The sequence below is a fragment of the Blennius ocellaris genome, assembly GCF_963422515.1.
Source record: "Blennius ocellaris genome assembly, chromosome: 2".
Classification (NCBI taxonomy): domain Eukaryota; kingdom Metazoa; phylum Chordata; class Actinopteri; order Blenniiformes; family Blenniidae; genus Blennius; species Blennius ocellaris.
This window is the reverse complement of record NC_137651.1, coordinates 16,573,257-16,588,022: the sequence shown is the minus strand read 5'-3', so window position 1 is coordinate 16,588,022 and position 14,766 is coordinate 16,573,257. Positions and strand designations below refer to the sequence as shown.

General features: G+C 42.6%; 1 protein-coding gene across 13 annotated transcripts in view; it reads right to left on the bottom strand.

Moving 5' to 3' along the window:
- Nucleotides 1-4,698: 4,698 nt before the first annotated feature.
- The window catches only part of mecom (MDS1 and EVI1 complex locus), a 137,073-nt gene continuing 127,005 nt past the window's right edge, over nucleotides 4,699-14,766 (bottom strand). For all 13 annotated transcript variants that reach the window (XM_080503318.1, XM_080503328.1, XM_080503324.1 and 10 more), the window contains 7 exons: nucleotides 13,182-13,348; nucleotides 12,972-13,049; nucleotides 11,285-11,454; nucleotides 10,122-10,266; nucleotides 7,521-7,766; nucleotides 7,219-7,405; nucleotides 4,699-6,738 (listed from right to left, as the gene is read on the bottom strand). In XM_080503318.1, the coding sequence (XP_080359444.1) occupies nucleotides 6,604-6,738; nucleotides 7,219-7,405; nucleotides 7,521-7,766; nucleotides 10,122-10,266; nucleotides 11,285-11,454; nucleotides 12,972-13,049; nucleotides 13,182-13,348 (1,128 nt within the window). In that variant the 3' untranslated portion in view covers nucleotides 4,699-6,603. The remainder of the gene's footprint in view (nucleotides 6,739-7,218; nucleotides 7,406-7,520; nucleotides 7,767-10,121; nucleotides 10,267-11,284; nucleotides 11,455-12,971; nucleotides 13,050-13,181; nucleotides 13,349-14,766) is intronic.

The following is a 14,766-nucleotide window of genomic DNA, read 5'->3' as shown; positions in this document are numbered from 1 at the left end:
AGAGATAATTTCTGCCCCTCTGCATTGAACCAGATCTCCCAGAAGGCCACAGTGTTTTGAACTTCAGCTGACAAAGCTGTCTGCTCATTTTCTTTTTCTTTTTCTTTTTTTTTTTTTTTTTAAAGAGGGAAGGGTCATTTCAACATGTCTTGCACCATTTGTTTGGTTGTTGCCTTAAGAAAATAAATGGTAAATGTTGGGGCTGTTAAAAGATGGGTATCAAGAAACTCTCACAGTCTAATGGAAGAGAGGCGATTTCTGGTTTGCATGGGTCAGCTTGTTTAACCACACAATTGGAGAAAAGCCTCATTCATTATTAACAGTTCATCATTCACATTGAATTTATTTGTCCAGTGTAGAGTTTGAATCTCGCAGGCAATGTGCCGTAGTGATTAGCACTCTTGCCTTTAGATAAACATTATACCTGGCTTAATGGCGCACTTTCTTTGCGGTTTGTATGTTCTCCCTGTGCTTGCATGGTTTTCTTTGCTGGTTTCTGCCACAATGCAAAGACATGCATTTCAAGTGATTCTAACTGTTACAGCGGGTTGGATGCATGGAGGGATTTTTAAATCACATCTTAAAACTCGCATGTTCTCTCTGGCTTTTAACCAGTGTTGAAGTTGACTTTTATTGTTCCAAGTGTATTTTGTGCGGCCACTGTATTGTTGTATTTATAATTTGTTTTTGTTATGTTGTTGTACAGCACTTTGGTCAACTGAGTTGTTTTTAATAGTGCTTTATAAATAAAAATAAATTGGTATTGGTATGGATGGGATGTTCCTGTCAGAATATGAAGGCGGGTGCATGTTTCCAATGTCACCACTGGGTGGCGCTCGGAGCAGAAAAGCACAGAACAGAGACTGCTCCTTCAAGTCAGTCCACAGGAATGAATGGTGAATGGGATATCTAAGATTGAGATAATTACGTACAGTTACACACTGCTGCAACCATATTGTGTTCGAGATGTTCCAGAAGTAATACAAGTAGACCCAGTCTCTCAAAGATGGAGCTGATGCCCCTGATAAGTTGTTCTCCAATGCAGTCCATGAGCAAAGACAGAGATGATTTCAGTACTAGTGGTCCTGCCACCAAGCCTGCCCTGATTAGGCTCGTCATATTAAAACCATGTGCATGGCTGCTCTGGTCTGTCTCGATCTGTTCCCTGGGACTATGCTCCATGTCCATCAATAACACTAATGACCCAGAGTCCCCAGGGAGAAAAATAGAGTAATAAAACCACAACTTTAACTCCGCTGCTTTCTACGAGGGGAACAGACAGGGGCGCAGAAATGATTCAAAGATAAGCAGATGAAAAAGAAAGAGGAGGATGGAGTGAGGCCTGTTTGGCCTTCAGTTGTTTGTGCACACGTGGGAACACAGACAGGGGGAGGTGCTACACCATTATTGTAAGAAACAAAAACTTGAGCTTGTGATTTGTGGAGCCACCCCAGCCACCCAAACACATCACGCACGCACACACACACACACACACACACACACACACACACACACACACACACACACACACACACACACACACACACACACACACACACACACACACTTCTGCCAGCTGTTAGCGGGTTCATCCCAATGCCAACCCCCCCCCCCCCCCATCACTCCTTGAAGGATTGACTCCCACTCCCTTCCATGCCTCCTTCTCCTAAATGTTTCCCCTGGTGTCTTCGTCAAAATGGGTGCCAAGTCAATCAGTGTGAGAGCCAACCCTGTGGGGCACTTACATGCCACACAGAGCTGGCGGCATGGACGGGTGGCAGAGGAAAGGAAGGAAGGGTTGGGGTGAGGAGAGAAAACAGGAGGGGAGGAGGTGGGAGAAAGACGATGGTGGATGAACAGGAGCTGTAATGAGGCCTGATAGATTCTGATGCTGTGCCAGCTGCCCCATTAGCTGAGTGGCTCCAAACCCCACCAAGTGCTGCCCACAGTGCCCACCAGACCACATACACACACACTGTAGGGACAGAGCAAGTTGAAGATCGAGCTCCTTTGACACACACACTCACACATCTTTCACATTTACCTGAAACAGATTGCACTGGCTAATGTTCACTCTCCTGTCTGACTTAACTTTTTAAACACTTAGAGGGACATTAACGTCATGCCAGCCAACCTTCGATTCACAATAGAGTCCTAAATGAGAATTTGTGTGTTCATGATGGCAATAACTTGAGTTGTCCCAACATGTCGATTGAGAATGAAAGGATGACTGACTTTTGCATGTGCACAACTGACCAACTCATTTGTTGACGCTGAGCTACCAGACTGACCGCTGTGTCACTTCACTGAGCAACAATGTTATGCAACTTGCCACAGAATCTTAGAAGAATTTCAGTTACACACTGACGTTTGAAGAACTAACCACTTGAAGACATTGAAGTAGCTTTTGCATGGCTTTGAATTGTCTTCTTATGCTCAGATTATCTTAAGAAAATGAACATAGCTTCATTATTGTAGTTGCAACACATTCGCTCAGTTGTGAGCCCAGTGTGTCAGTCTGACAACAATCATCCACATCTGAAAACACGAATCAGCTCCATATTAGTATAGTTTTCAGTTAATAAAAGATATATCATCAGACAGTTTTTATCGATAATGTTAGGTAAGTTATTATGTATTAACTTATTTTCATCTCATGCTGCTGTGAATAAATCACAAGTACTCTGAATATCATCTTTTTATTACAGGAGAAAGCCAAGTTTATTATAAAAGAGGTATTTTTCCACCAATTTTCAATTGACAGCAGTGACAAGTAATTAGCCCTCTTGAATAGTGCCAAGCTGATTGTTATTCCTTAATTACAATTAAAAAAAAACATGATAATTGTTAAAAAAGAAAAAAAAAGGAGAAAAAAAAGCCACTCAAAGAACTGGTGGTTCAGCCAGGTTGGGTCTCAGATATCTTTTTTTTTTTTTTTAATTACTGGAAAAATAATGTGCTTCTCATGAAACAGTGGAGAACCTCTTCACGGTGTTCTACGTCTTTAATTTGTTTTGGTTTTGTGATTTCTTGCTTGGCTGTTTTAGATTTAGTAAAAAAATTCTACAAGCATCCAATAACACCTGGTCAGTACCAATAATACAGTGGCTGTATGCAGGTGATAATGGTCACTTTACTAGCTTACAAATGAGGCATTTATGATGACAAATTCTTTAGATGAAAACAAAGCAGAGTGATTTCAGTTTATAAAATGTCCCTTAAAGCAGGACATGATTGGATGAGAGACTTTCAAGAGTCTGATATTCAACACAACAGCACAGAGACACCTCACAGTCTGGATCACTAGCTTAACAGTCACAACATGGCCATTTTCTTTTTTGTTCTGGTTGCAAATGAAATAAGAATCGAAGCATAAATATTTCGAAATATGATCGAGTAGAGCGACATTAAGTGACAATCACTTGGTGGTTTAGTGGCTGTAGTATTTCTGAAGAAAAAAAAGACTAAAGAGAAACATTATAGGTTTTATTGATGTTGACAAAACAAATAGCATTAGTGTAACTGTTCTCAAAAAGCAATATTACATTTGGAGTCGTACTTTTGAGCTTATATCAGTGCTGCCATAATTATCTGTGCCATGGTTTTGCTGAGGTATGGTACAACAGCACTATCTGTGTGATAATTCTTTATGATTTAAAGTCTAGTTTTACCCCATTGATTTAAAAACATCGTCCTGACCTCTGTCCCCAATTGGTCAGAAATTGCCTTGCAGATTTAAAGTCCCGATATAGCTGTCACAAATCTTTGAGACAAGTGATGCTGTCACACAACTGCTGCTGTCACACAACTGCTGACAAAGTTCCAAAATCATATAAGCTGGAATTAGTTCACAATGGTACAGGTGGCAAAAGTCATACTCAGGACCCATATCGCTGCCACTTTATTATGGCCTCGGCCTTCGCCATCCCCTACCATTACTGCAGCTGACCTCATCAAAGCCGGACGACCCATGTTGACCTCATCAACACTACCTGACCCTCTGTGACCTCATCAAAGCTGGACGCCCCACGGAGCCCCGAGGGCCGACGACAGGCCCTAAGAAAACAACCCATCCATTAGGGTGCCAAGAGCACTGTAAATGTGGAGTGTCAGCGCCAGCCATCTTCACTGTCATGCCCAATTCTACAACCCCCCACTCCGGCGACTCGCCGGACAATGGAGCCGCTGAACCTCCAGCCCTCCCAGCCACAATGTCCGCCCACGTTGGCTGGCAGCGGTGACAGAGGGGGGTGCCGGATGGGGAGGCCTGCTGCAGGATGGGACTCTTATTGAGTGTTTGAGCGATGAGCCAGGTCATCACATCTACCCACCTCATCCATCATGCCCCACAAATGGACACAAATAAAGAGGACACATTCCTGCCTCCGCTCCCACTACCACATTCAGGCTCTCTCCAGCCTTTTCTCCGCTTCCCTCGCTCTATATGAGCCAAGGCCTCGGGGAAAGAAAAAAAACAAGGACCAGAGTTCAGGCTCTCCCTTGCTCCTGGAGGCCATGGGAGCGCCAGAAGAAAACGCCAGGTGGTGTTCTGACTCATGTCTTTTCCTATAAATTTCATTTTGGACTCCAAATGATGGGCAGCCAGAAGGACTATGTGGAGGAGGGAGTTGTGAGTGAGAGGGGAGACAAAGAAGAAGCAAAAAAATCTGAGGAGAAACAAAGAGATTGGAAAACATGTCAATCCACATTGTAGTCCTTTATTTCTTAGTTGTTCCTCCCACAGTATTGAATTGAAATGCATAACAGTTACATTGTAGAAAGCATTAAAACAAAGTACCTCAACTTGCTGATTACTTTTTAAAATCGATTATAAACAAAACAACGACAAAAACAAAACAAAAAATAAATCTGGTCCCTCAAAACGGGAGAATAAATGAAAGTAATCTGTTATTTATCATCAGTTTGGCACAAGGGATTAACATGAACCGAACATCACACAAGCTTGCAGACAACCGTAGAAAATGTCAGATACAGATCTTAACAGACCAATCATGCGCTTATGAAGAAATTATACCTGGCTGTTTTTCTTTTTTTTTATTTTTTATTATTCATTCTTTATATTGTTTTTCATTTTTTACAATTGAATAATTAAATCGTCATAGAAAAAAAACCCTAAAGAATATCTATTTATCAACCGGCTTCATTAGTAGAATAAGGAGTGAACTGTATGTTTAATACTATCCGGCACTCAAATGTAATCTACAAACCCCATTGAACTCTGGGACAGGCCCGGCTCGGAATCTCCCCTTCACCTGGGCTAAGAGCAGTGCTATTCAGTAAACAAACTACAGTTTGCCAAGAAATAAATACAATTCTCAAAATACAACAGCAAATAACAACAACAACACCAACAAAAATGAAAACAAAATCAATGATTGTCTAAAAATGAAAGACACACAAGCATGGAGTATCTAACAACTAGCATTCGGGCTATTTAGTGGTATTGTTGGTGGACTAGGATGGATTCAAGGAAAAGATATATGCCCTTTTTGAGAACAACAATTAACTTCAGCACTGGCTACTTGTAAAAACTAAGAAAAAAAACCCCAAATAAAGAACAAAAAAACAAAATGAAAACAAGAACATGTTTTATTTTCTCTTCCACTAAAAAGACAATCTATTTATATCCTTTCACAGATAGCGCAGGCGGGCAGGATGGAGTGCAGTGGAGAACAGTTAGACACTTGTGTACAGTGCTATGATTGTGCAGACACACGCAGCTATGAGAACGCAGACGGGAAACAGGCCTGATTTAAGATTAACGATTACATTTTTTTTTTTTTTTTGTTCTTCAATGACTTTCAGTGATATTAAAGCGCTGCTAGTGCTGTCCTTACATGGAGCAGTTTTCACATGAACCGACATTGGGACCCCCACCGTTCATTTTAATCATCAAGTATGTGTATTTATATCAAATACCTGTGGCTCTCTGACTGTGTGTGTGTTTGTGTGTGTGTGTGTGTGTGTGTGTGTGTGTTTGTGTGGGGACAGGGGAGGTGTCAAAAGGGATTCTTATTCTGGTTGTGATGCTTTACACATGATGACGCGTGCGAGACTGAAACGAGTGTCTTAGAGACACATCCAGACTCGACCTCGGCTGCTGAACTCAGTCGAGCAATGATGCATCAGCACCTTCATCTTTCATATCTATCAGCTGCCTTCGCTGTGCAAAACAGATATTCAGAAGAATAAATACTACTATTATTACTTTAGAATTATTATTTTAACATCCTGGTTGGTGGTGATGTCTTAAATCAAATTTTAAGGTCTCAGAGGGACATTTTTAATTCTTTTTTTTTTTCTGCCTCTTCTTTTTTGCTCTCTATCTGCTGGAAGTTTTGAGGGGACTATGGGTGGGCTGGATTCCGCATTGACACAGTGACCCTGCATTGTGTGTAAGGCGCTCCGCTCAGCAGTCAGATGGGCTGTGGTTCTGCTCAGCAGCCAATCGGGGGCCCCTGCAGATGAGCCCCCCCCCCCCTCCCCCCTCCCCAGCTGTGGACTCCCAGTGCCGTAGGTAGGTGAGGGTCGATGGGGGATAGGGTTGTTGAAAGGTGAAACAGGAGTTGCAAATGGGCGTCATCATACATGGCTGAGGGATTGAATGGCACTGGATTCAGCAGCAGCCCGTGCCAGACTGTGCCACATGGTGGCCGGGGTGTGGGTGGCTGGGTGGAGAGAGTCTTTTTCAGCCAGAGACAGCATCATGGCGTACGCCTGAGGGAGCAGGAGACAGAGTACTTTTAAGTTGTTTACTTCAATGCAAACATGCTTTAAAGCAGGGGTGTGAAGTTATTTCTGGAGCTGGACTACTGAACAAAAAGAAGAAAAGAAAAAAAAAAAGAGACAAGTGAATAGTTCCTTTAGTGAGTCTTTTTAGTGCATGTTCAAGTTAATTTTAAACATACTGCCACTGTGACTTTCTTTTGTTTTCTCAAACTCGCACACACTTTTGTCAGGACAATGGGAGCAAGCGTTGCAAATCACAATGTTAACATGAGCATTCCTTTCATCAAAACTGGATTACAATCAAATCCTCAGAATTTTCATCCTTTGAATTTATCTCACAGACCACGCTTAAGCCTCAGACCGACTGGCTTGTTCCCATGGGCCATGTATTTCACACCCCTGCTGTTTATGGTTCCAGAGCAATTATACAGTACATGCATGTGCATAAGCTCTCAATATCAAATTTACCTGAGACTTGGATTTTCTAAAGAGCGGCTGCTTCACTGCATCGGACAGGGAGGGGGAGTCAAACGAACCGTCGTCCTCATCTGCGTCCCCGTCACTCAGCTCACTCTCGTCCATCTTGCGCATGTCAGCAAAGTGATGAATATGTTCCAAAGCTGAGTAGCTGCTCTGCTCCTCCTCTTCCTTATACCTGGAGGCCATGTAAAACATTCAAGTAAGTTCTTTTCAAGATACTGTCAACAGCATGGAAATAAGTTCACAATGAAAGATTATGCTTTTAATGTGTGCAGTGGAGTCAATTGTACCTCCTCGGAGAGGTTTTACAGCTGAGGTTTAAGTCGTTTGGCTCGCTGAAGTCCATCTCGTCTTGCATGATGTCATCGCCGAGGCTGTCGGGAAGCGCCTTGCCTTCTGGTTTGTCAGGGATGCTGCTCGGCTCATCCACTTCCTCTTCATCAGCACCCAGATCCTCAGCCTCCTCGTCCTCAAGCTCATGTGAGCCATGGCTGGCCGTCAGGGGCTTCTCTTCTTCAAAAGGACCGCCGTTTAACCTGTAGGAAAGAAACATCGGGGGGTTTTTAGAGATATTTCACCTATTCACACCTGCAGTAATGCAGGACGTACTTCAAGGTTTTTTGCCTCCGGAAAGGGTTAGTCTGTCTATTAACAAGATATCTTTTAAACTAATGAGCGGATCTTCATAAAAATCATTACACTGCATTTTGCCAAAAAAGAAAGAACCCATTAAAATGTTGTGGTGATCTGGATCAAAATAATTGTGATAGTAGAAAATGTTCATTTAGCAATAATTGACTTATCTTCTATTGTTCTTTCAAATTATAAAAAATAAAATAAAATCACATGATCAACAAACTAAATAAATAAATAAAGGTAGTTAATCTGAATGTGGACATTTCCCTGTGACGGAGTTCAGAAATCTCTGATTGCTCTTGTTTGTCTTTGATTTCATACTCCAGCTCGTGAAATGCACTATAATCCACAGAAAGACACTTTGAAGTACACGGAATCTTGGTCAATTTGAGCTCCACAAGTTGAAGTACCCTATTGTACATTTTTATGAACACATCCTTTTTTTTTTTTTTTTTTTTTTTTTTTTAACAAAAACAAAGTCTGTTTCCTAAATTAGTAACACAAGGAATAACCCACGAGAGTGTAAACTGAAAACTCTGAACACAAAGTAAAACAATGTCCTGGATATTGTTGCTTCTTTTTGGTTTCCAACAGCTTCTTGTGAGAATCATTTCCAGTCATATATGAAAATAAAGGGTCATGTGGCATGAAAAGTGAGGAGAGGCAGAGCTGCGGCAGATCATGGCAGCTGGGATTGAGCAGAGCCGGAATCCCGTTTGTCATCGAGGCTTTGGGGCCCCTTTGGGCACAGCGGCACTGAGTTGATCATTGCAGCACTTAAATGGAGTGCTCTGCCTCTCCCCTTGTTTATTTTCCCGACTATCTCGTATTCATCTAATAGGCAAAATATTTAGCTGACAGCCCCATTTGGTGGGAGACTTATGAGAGTGCTGCCAACCGGCCCATTCCTCCATCCCTGTGGAGGGAGACGGGGCCAGCTATCCAAACTGCCTGAGTCTTAATCTGTCCCCCTGTCTATGTGCCGCAGGAAACCACCATTTGGTAAATCATCTGGAACCACATTAAGACTGATTCACTAATTACACTCTGGGACATCTTTCGTCAGCCTCAAAAAATGCCATTTCTTGCACAAAGGATTCAGAGACGATGATGAAAACCGAACAGCGAGAAGTAGATAAAAACAAAAGCACACCGAGCTCAAAGTGCATCTGAGCGTTCTGTAACTTTGGAAAAAAGGTAGAAAGGGAGTTGTTGCAGGTTGTGTTTGATCAGATAAAAAGATTTGCATCGTTTGGCCTCATTTGTCAGCGCAGCTCCTGGTGGAACGAAAGTTCGAGGAGGCGAGGAAGGCGAGGCGGTGTTCGTGCCGTGTCAAACTTATGAGGCTGCGGGGAGGAACCAGCTCCAAAAGAGAGAGCGAGAACTCTGTGATTAAGAAAACAGATTCGCTAATTACGCTTTCAAACGTGGTAATTTGCTGGGGATAAAGTATCTATCAAAAGTAGTCAGGAGCACAGCACTTTGAAAGGAAACACAGGCCGACCCTTTGACCCCACCCCCTCTACCCTCTTCCTGTAGGCAGACATGTTGGTTCCAGATGTGCTGGGCTAAAACCGTTGCACTCACCCCCCCCAAAATCCCTCTGACGCTTCGCCGCCTAGTCCTGCTGTCACAGGCCTCCTGAACAATCTTAAACCAGTCTGCAAGATCTCTATCTGGCCTAACAATCTGCCCTGTGATCACACCAACATCAGGCACAAGAAAACAAACCTAGAGACCTGAGCAGACCTCTCAGCTGCTATCTGATCTGATCACGGCTACAAGAATTTATTTGCATAATGTGCACAGAACGTTGCATGCATGTCGGGGTTTTTCTTTTCTACATGTGGCAAACTGATATAAAGAGCCCCTGTACGTTTCCAAAACCTGTGATTACCCTCAATGTCATTACAGATGATTGCACTATACTCCAGACCTCTGAACATGATTAGATTGCTAACAAAAGCTGACTGGGTGTTTTAAAAATCCAAGTCTGAGACAGGCTGAAATCAGATGACCAAATATTATATGCAGAAGCGGCCTTTGAAATTAAAGCACTGCTGTTAATAAAGTCATGACTTCAGTTGAATGAGAATGCACAAGTTAAGAAGACTGTGAGCTTACTGAGGGGGGAAGCAGAAAGGCTCAGCGACATTAATTTATAAGATTTAATACAAAACCATTAAACGCACATTCTTGTAAAGTTCAACAGATGTAGATCTGCTCAGTGGTGAGCACATGAAATAGTAGCTTACCCTTCCTCAGAAGGTTCCGGTGATGTCTGGTTCTGGCTCGTGTTGCTGATGAAATTTCGTATTTCATTAAAATAGGAGTCTTCTTTGTCATCCAGGATGGCACTGCTGCTGTCCAGTTCAGACTGTGGGGATGACATTGCAGTTCCTACAGGAAAAATCCAAAGCTCATAGTCATGCCTTTTATTCAGAAACAACCACGATGAGAACAAATATTTAGAAGGTAAAACTTTCAAATATTTTTTTTTCCCCCATCAAGAAATATGTTTGTAGAATAAATTAATTGAAAATACGGTCCAGATTGATTAGAATTATGAAATGAATCTTTGAAAACCATATGTGTCGTTAAATTGTTGTTATGTCAAAAAATACTTCACATGAGACAAAGTATGTGTTGAGGGGCTCTGAGAGATCGCAACTTGACAACTGTGTACATGGTAAACTTTGCAATAGGATAGTCAAATAGAAATACATTGTCATCATGTATGGTTAAGGTTTGGCCGTATGATGTTAGTATTTGTAGTTTAATGAATTAAAAGCAAATTAATTATTATTTATTTCAATTTCTCCTTAAATATTTGAAGACCTAACAAGCCTTTAGATATTGTTATGGGAGATGAGACAATGCTTTGCCGCACATAATGCATTTGTAATGACACACTTACTGGTCAGTATCTCCAAGGTTTAAGAGTCTATGGTTTTATTACATTCGGAGGAAACAGCTTTTCGGTCTGCTGTCTTTACGTTGAGGGTTGGCAGATATATTGTTTGAAGCTGAAAAGCGTGGCTGATAATTGATTTTGCATTTGATGGATTGCACATTGTGTCTGATTAAGTGGCAGCATTCTATGAGGCCGACTGCTGTCGGCTCCGGGCCAGGTGTCACTGCTCATTCTGCTGATTCAGAGTCGGAGTGATGCAACCCGTCAAACAGTGAGCTGCGAGCTGGGCTGCTCATGAAAACAGCTCGTTCAAAAAAATATTTTGCAGTGTTGCGTAGGTTGATGACAGATTTATTTAATTTAATTTCTCAGCCTCTGAGATTGTCTCCAACTGGGAGTAAATTATATTTTATAGTATTCAGCAGAAGGATTTATGAATCATAGCGCAGCCTTCATTTTCCTCGGTCGAATGCTTCAGAAATGTTCACAGAAGTTGCTCCTCACCTGACAGATTGCCGTTCTCGTGCTTTTTGAGGTGACGATCCAGGTTGGTCTGCTGCCCGAAGCAGCGGTCACACAGGTGGCACTTGAAGGGCTTCTCCTTGTTGTGGATGTTGCGAATGTGCCGCTGCAGGTTGGAGGAGATGCTGAAGGAGCGGTCGCAGTATTTACACCTGCAGAGACATTGGAAGACGTTCACATAAACAGCAAGAGACACAAGCTGCGAGCCATAAATTCAACTGTACTGCCTAATGAATCGGGAACCCGCGGTTTGTTCTGTGGGAAGCGTAATGGGATACATAACACAAGGGCACACGTACACATACTCATTCAGACAGTCCCAGCAGTCTCACAGTCCCAGACATGATGGAGGAGCTTGTTTTAAGGTGAAACAGCTCTGCCTCTTATCTCCAGCCAGCGCAATAAAATTGCATTCTTCTCTCACAAAATAAGCACGCAACGGATTCAGTACGAGCCCTGCAAAATTAGAGGCTCTTGCCAAGTTTCTTCATGCAAAATTATACGAGAAGATTACATCTTTTCTTCTGCTGGAATTAGCTCGCTCGATTGGCTGTCCCTCAGGAACCCCCCGGTTATCTCCACAAAAAATTACAATAAACAGCGGTGATGTTTAATGGCATGCCAGTGTATGTGGAGTGCAGGCTATCGGGCTGGGGCAGTCGAGGCCTGCATCTGTCTTTCTCTCTCTCCCCTGTGGTCAATAGGCCTCCTCCAAACTTTGGGCCAACATTCCTCTACCTTAGTAACTACAAAGCTGGGCCGCACTAGCCAGACCATACTCATTATCCAAATGTAGTGAAAGTGCAAATTTAATTTTTGCATGTGTACAGAACTACGGTTGCATTGTGTTACTATTATTTTTCCCTCAGAAGCACCTGGAAGTGTAGAGACTGAGCAGGGTATCTTAAAATATGGTAACTAAAAAAAGCTCAAGCCATAATTGCTAGGATTAAAATTACCCTAATCAAACTAAAAAAAAAAAAAAAAATCTTCATCTTGAGATACCCTTTTTAGATGATGATAAAAGCCTCATTTGGTGCAGCAAGTAACCGAAGGCCAGCAGAGCTTTTTGAGTCTGGCCTCAACAACACAAGAGAAATGACCACAGCTGCCGGGTCTGGACATCTGCCCGTGCTCCTCATCATTCCAATTTTCACCAAACTTCCTCCCTTTCTTGTTGCTCCGCTCTTTTCCTATCTCCCCAACCCCTCCTGTCACCCAGGCGACGAACACCATTTTTCATCAGGCAAATTATTTAGCAGCAGGATAATTATTCCGGGTTTTTTTTAATGGCATACGAAAACATACATAAACTCTGCTGTAACTGTAGGGAAGTAATCCCTGGGAAAACATCCACCCTAATAACAAATGAGCTGCATTTGTCTACACGTGCACTTGAGACTTTTCTGCGTGATGGTGTGTTCCCTCCTTTCACTCACAGATCAGAGATACTTCATGAAAGTGTTGTACAAAACTGATTCTTGGCAAGGCAGTGTGATGTCTGTGTAGTTTTGAATACCCTGTAGAACTGGATAAATAGAGGGATGCTGGCAGAAGTTCAGAGAGGACGATGATACTCAGCCAAAGTGTTTATAATGGACAATTTACTTATGCCTGCAGAATGAATGCACACATGCACAAGCACACACTGACTTGAAGAAATAGCTACCTGTATGGTTGTTCTCCTGTATGAGTCCTGAGGTGGCGGGTCAGGTTGGCAGAGCGAGGAAATATTTTTCCACAGTATCTATAAAATGAATAGAACATTTTTTTACTGAAAGTGGTACTTCAATGGTCAAAAATGTTTTAATGAAATAAAAAAGATGAATGTTGAAGTTGCTTGAAACCTAAAAAAGAGTGTTTTTCCAGTGTTCTTTACCTGCATGTGTAGCGCTCCTTGCCCTTGCGCAGCATCGTCTCTGGAAGTGCAGACGGTGGGGCTCTGAAATCAAACATGGAGGGGACAGAGCGCAGCAGGTCACCAGACTCGGGCTTCAGGGAGCTGAACGTTTCCAGTTTCTCCGCCATATTTTCAATGGCTGACATCTGAGGAGACAGCAGGTACAAAGTGACAGGTTAACACTGTGTTCAGCACAGCTCAGGTTCATTTAGCACTGCAAAGTCCAATGTGCAAATCAAAGAAAAAGTGCTTTGATGGGGTCTTTCTCAAGCCCTGAAATAACAGCATTACATATCATAATCCAATAGAGTGGAGAAGAAATGGAATGCAATGTCTTTGAAGGAACGGAATCTGCACATACCTAAGATTACCATTTTGAATTAAAATCCTTTGAAATTAAGTCAAAAGTTAAATATTTATGGCCTTCAATTCTGGTTAAACTAAAAATGTAATTAAAGCTGTCTATGCAGGTATGCTCGTGTCTGCTCTGATAGATGAGCCTTGTTTACAGGTGTCACACCCGTTGCAAAAAGGTATATGATGAATTTTGATTATGACTTTCATCAATGATTCACACTGCACAAGGTGAAATCTCTGGTATACGTGTGTGACAAACTGACACCTGACACTAATTCAAAACACTGTCAGTGAAAAATACATACATATGCAAAGCAAAATGTGCTTCAATTTATGGTTAGTGATGAGCAGGTTACATTCAGCCAACTTTTGCTTGGTTACAGAATACACACATGCATTTGATAGTCGATAGTTAATCACACAAACACACATACGCTCACATATACAGGATTAAGGAGTGCAGCCAATCTACTAATGAAGCATAACATTTACTTTCATCAGACAGTGTCCGAGGGGATTTGTGTGTGTTTGTGTTGCTGTGTGCGCATGTATGTATATGGATGAGAAAGTACGAGTTGCATGGTGGCCGTGGCTGATTAACTACCCTCAATGTGTGTAAAGGGGAAAATATATGTATGTGTGTGAGGGGGAGGAATGTATTTGTAATGCGTTTATATGTGCGAGAGTGCACGTGTGTGTCCCAAACGTGTGTGCTTACAGGTATTATATGTGCTTGGTGTGTATCACTATGTTGGTCAGATACGTGTGTGTTTAGGTGTTTGTATGCGTGTGTGTGTGTGTGTGTGTGTGTGTGTGTGTGTGTGTGTGTGTGTGTGTGTGTGTGTGTGTGTGTGTGTGTGTGTGTGTGTGTGTGTGTGTGTGTGTGTGTGGCAGAGGAGTGATTCATGTCCACTGCTGGGCTGTAAACCATTCTGTGCACAATGCAGGCAGACAGCACATTCGTCAATATGAAAGATGTTGACATTACTGATCAAGGGCCAGACACGGGTAATAATGATATCGCTGTGCTGAGAGGGGCGGGATGGGGGAGGCTTGGGGTGGGGGGGGCTAAAAGAGCTAGAGGGAGGAGGAGAGGGAGGGGTGGGGGGGTCTCAGTAGGCTGCAGGGCCTGTCAGCCATCACACACACACACACGCACGCACGCACGCACGCACGCACGCACGCACGCACGCACGCACGCACGCAC